This window comes from Oryzias melastigma, linkage group LG15, assembly GCF_002922805.2.
Source record: "Oryzias melastigma strain HK-1 linkage group LG15, ASM292280v2, whole genome shotgun sequence".
NCBI lineage: Eukaryota > Metazoa > Chordata > Actinopteri > Beloniformes > Adrianichthyidae > Oryzias > Oryzias melastigma.
The window spans coordinates 2125746-2127101 of NC_050526.1; the positions used below are offsets into that span (position 1 = coordinate 2125746).

At 34.4% G+C, this 1356-nt stretch overlaps 1 protein-coding gene across 1 annotated transcript in view; it reads right to left on the reverse strand.

The window, feature by feature from the left end:
- LOC112161924 (inactive phospholipase D5) overlaps window positions 1-1356 on the reverse strand; it is a gene marked incomplete in the record, with an annotated part of 94876 nt that overhangs the window by 10233 nt on the left and 83287 nt on the right. Inside the window, 1 exon segment of the mRNA XM_024297478.2 lies at window positions 310-507. Coding sequence (XP_024153246.1) covers window positions 310-507 — 198 coding nt within the window.

The following is a 1356-nucleotide window of genomic DNA, read 5'->3' on the forward strand; positions in this document are numbered from 1 at the left end:
ACTGCATTGTTAGTTCTTGTTAATGTGATGATTTTCTATGGTTGGAACAATCATTTATTAAAGTTTAAATTCATTAAATTCAAGGAAAACTTAGAACGTCATACTGTATGCTCTAAAATGTTTTGCCATAGCCAATCAAATTCAACCTAAAAGAAGTAAATTTTCTGCTTAATCAGAATTTTTTTTTAATTTTTCTCATCTAGACACCTATATATTACTAATTACAGATAAAGATGACCAAATAATGCACAAAAAAAAAACACACAGTCCAGTACAAGCAAAAAGTAGAAGATCTCCTCCTGCACTTACAGATATGTAAGCTGTCATCTTTGTTCTGTTGAGTGTCAGATTCAGTGGAGCGTTTCTATTAAAGAGAGCAAAGAGTCTCTTGGACCAGAAGGAGGGGATGAACTCTTTATACTCCAGTCCCCAGTAAAGACTGAACAGTCGGTGCAGATCCAGAGCCAGACAGCTGCAGTTGAACACCAACACGCCGAGCTCCTTCCTCTGCAGGGAAGACAAACGAAGACGTGTCACTAAACTTAGCTACATTTTTAAAATTTTTGTCATAGTATTTTGTGATCTCATGGATGCAAATGATCAAAAAATAGCAATTTAAGTTGTTTTTAGCGACAGAAAAAAATAATCAATGCAACAATTGAAGTAAAGTCAAAGTCGTTTTTTGTTTTTTTATGCTGGTTTTTATTTTCATTTGTTCTTTTCACGTCTCAATTAACTCGTTCTAAAAAATCTATCCTATCGTCCTGCTCTAGTAAGTTGCAATTTTTGTTCACCGTGAATTTTTTACAGATTTAATCAAAAAGGAAAAACAACTCAGTAGTGCAAAACACATTCTAGCATGGATCAACATACACAAAACCCAACATAAACACCCGCTCTTCATGATGTTTAAAATGACCATATGTTACACATATCAAGTTTAAACGTGTCCTTGAAAATGTTATTATTACAACAATATTTGCTGAGAAATCCTGTGTTTTGGGCAAAAAGATGACATCATTTTTAAATAAAAAACTGCTGGAGAAGCAAAAGCTAAACTCCTTCTCTGTCTTAAAACTATCAAAGATTCTTAAGTTACTGGGATCATGTGTTCAGTCCATCAGTGTGGAAGACAGTAAAAATGTAACTGTAAACCAGCAACAAAGTGAAGTGCAGCTCTATTAGATGAATTCAAGTGGAATTCAGAGTCTAGGAGAAAGGGAGCTTTCAAAATTCTTTTTAAAAAACCCATAATGCACTGGATTTCCAGCATTTCAGGGACAGGAGAACCAAACGTCTAACAAAAAATGCTGCCCTGAATATATGGAGGCATTATTTATGAAGTTGCTGCAGAGA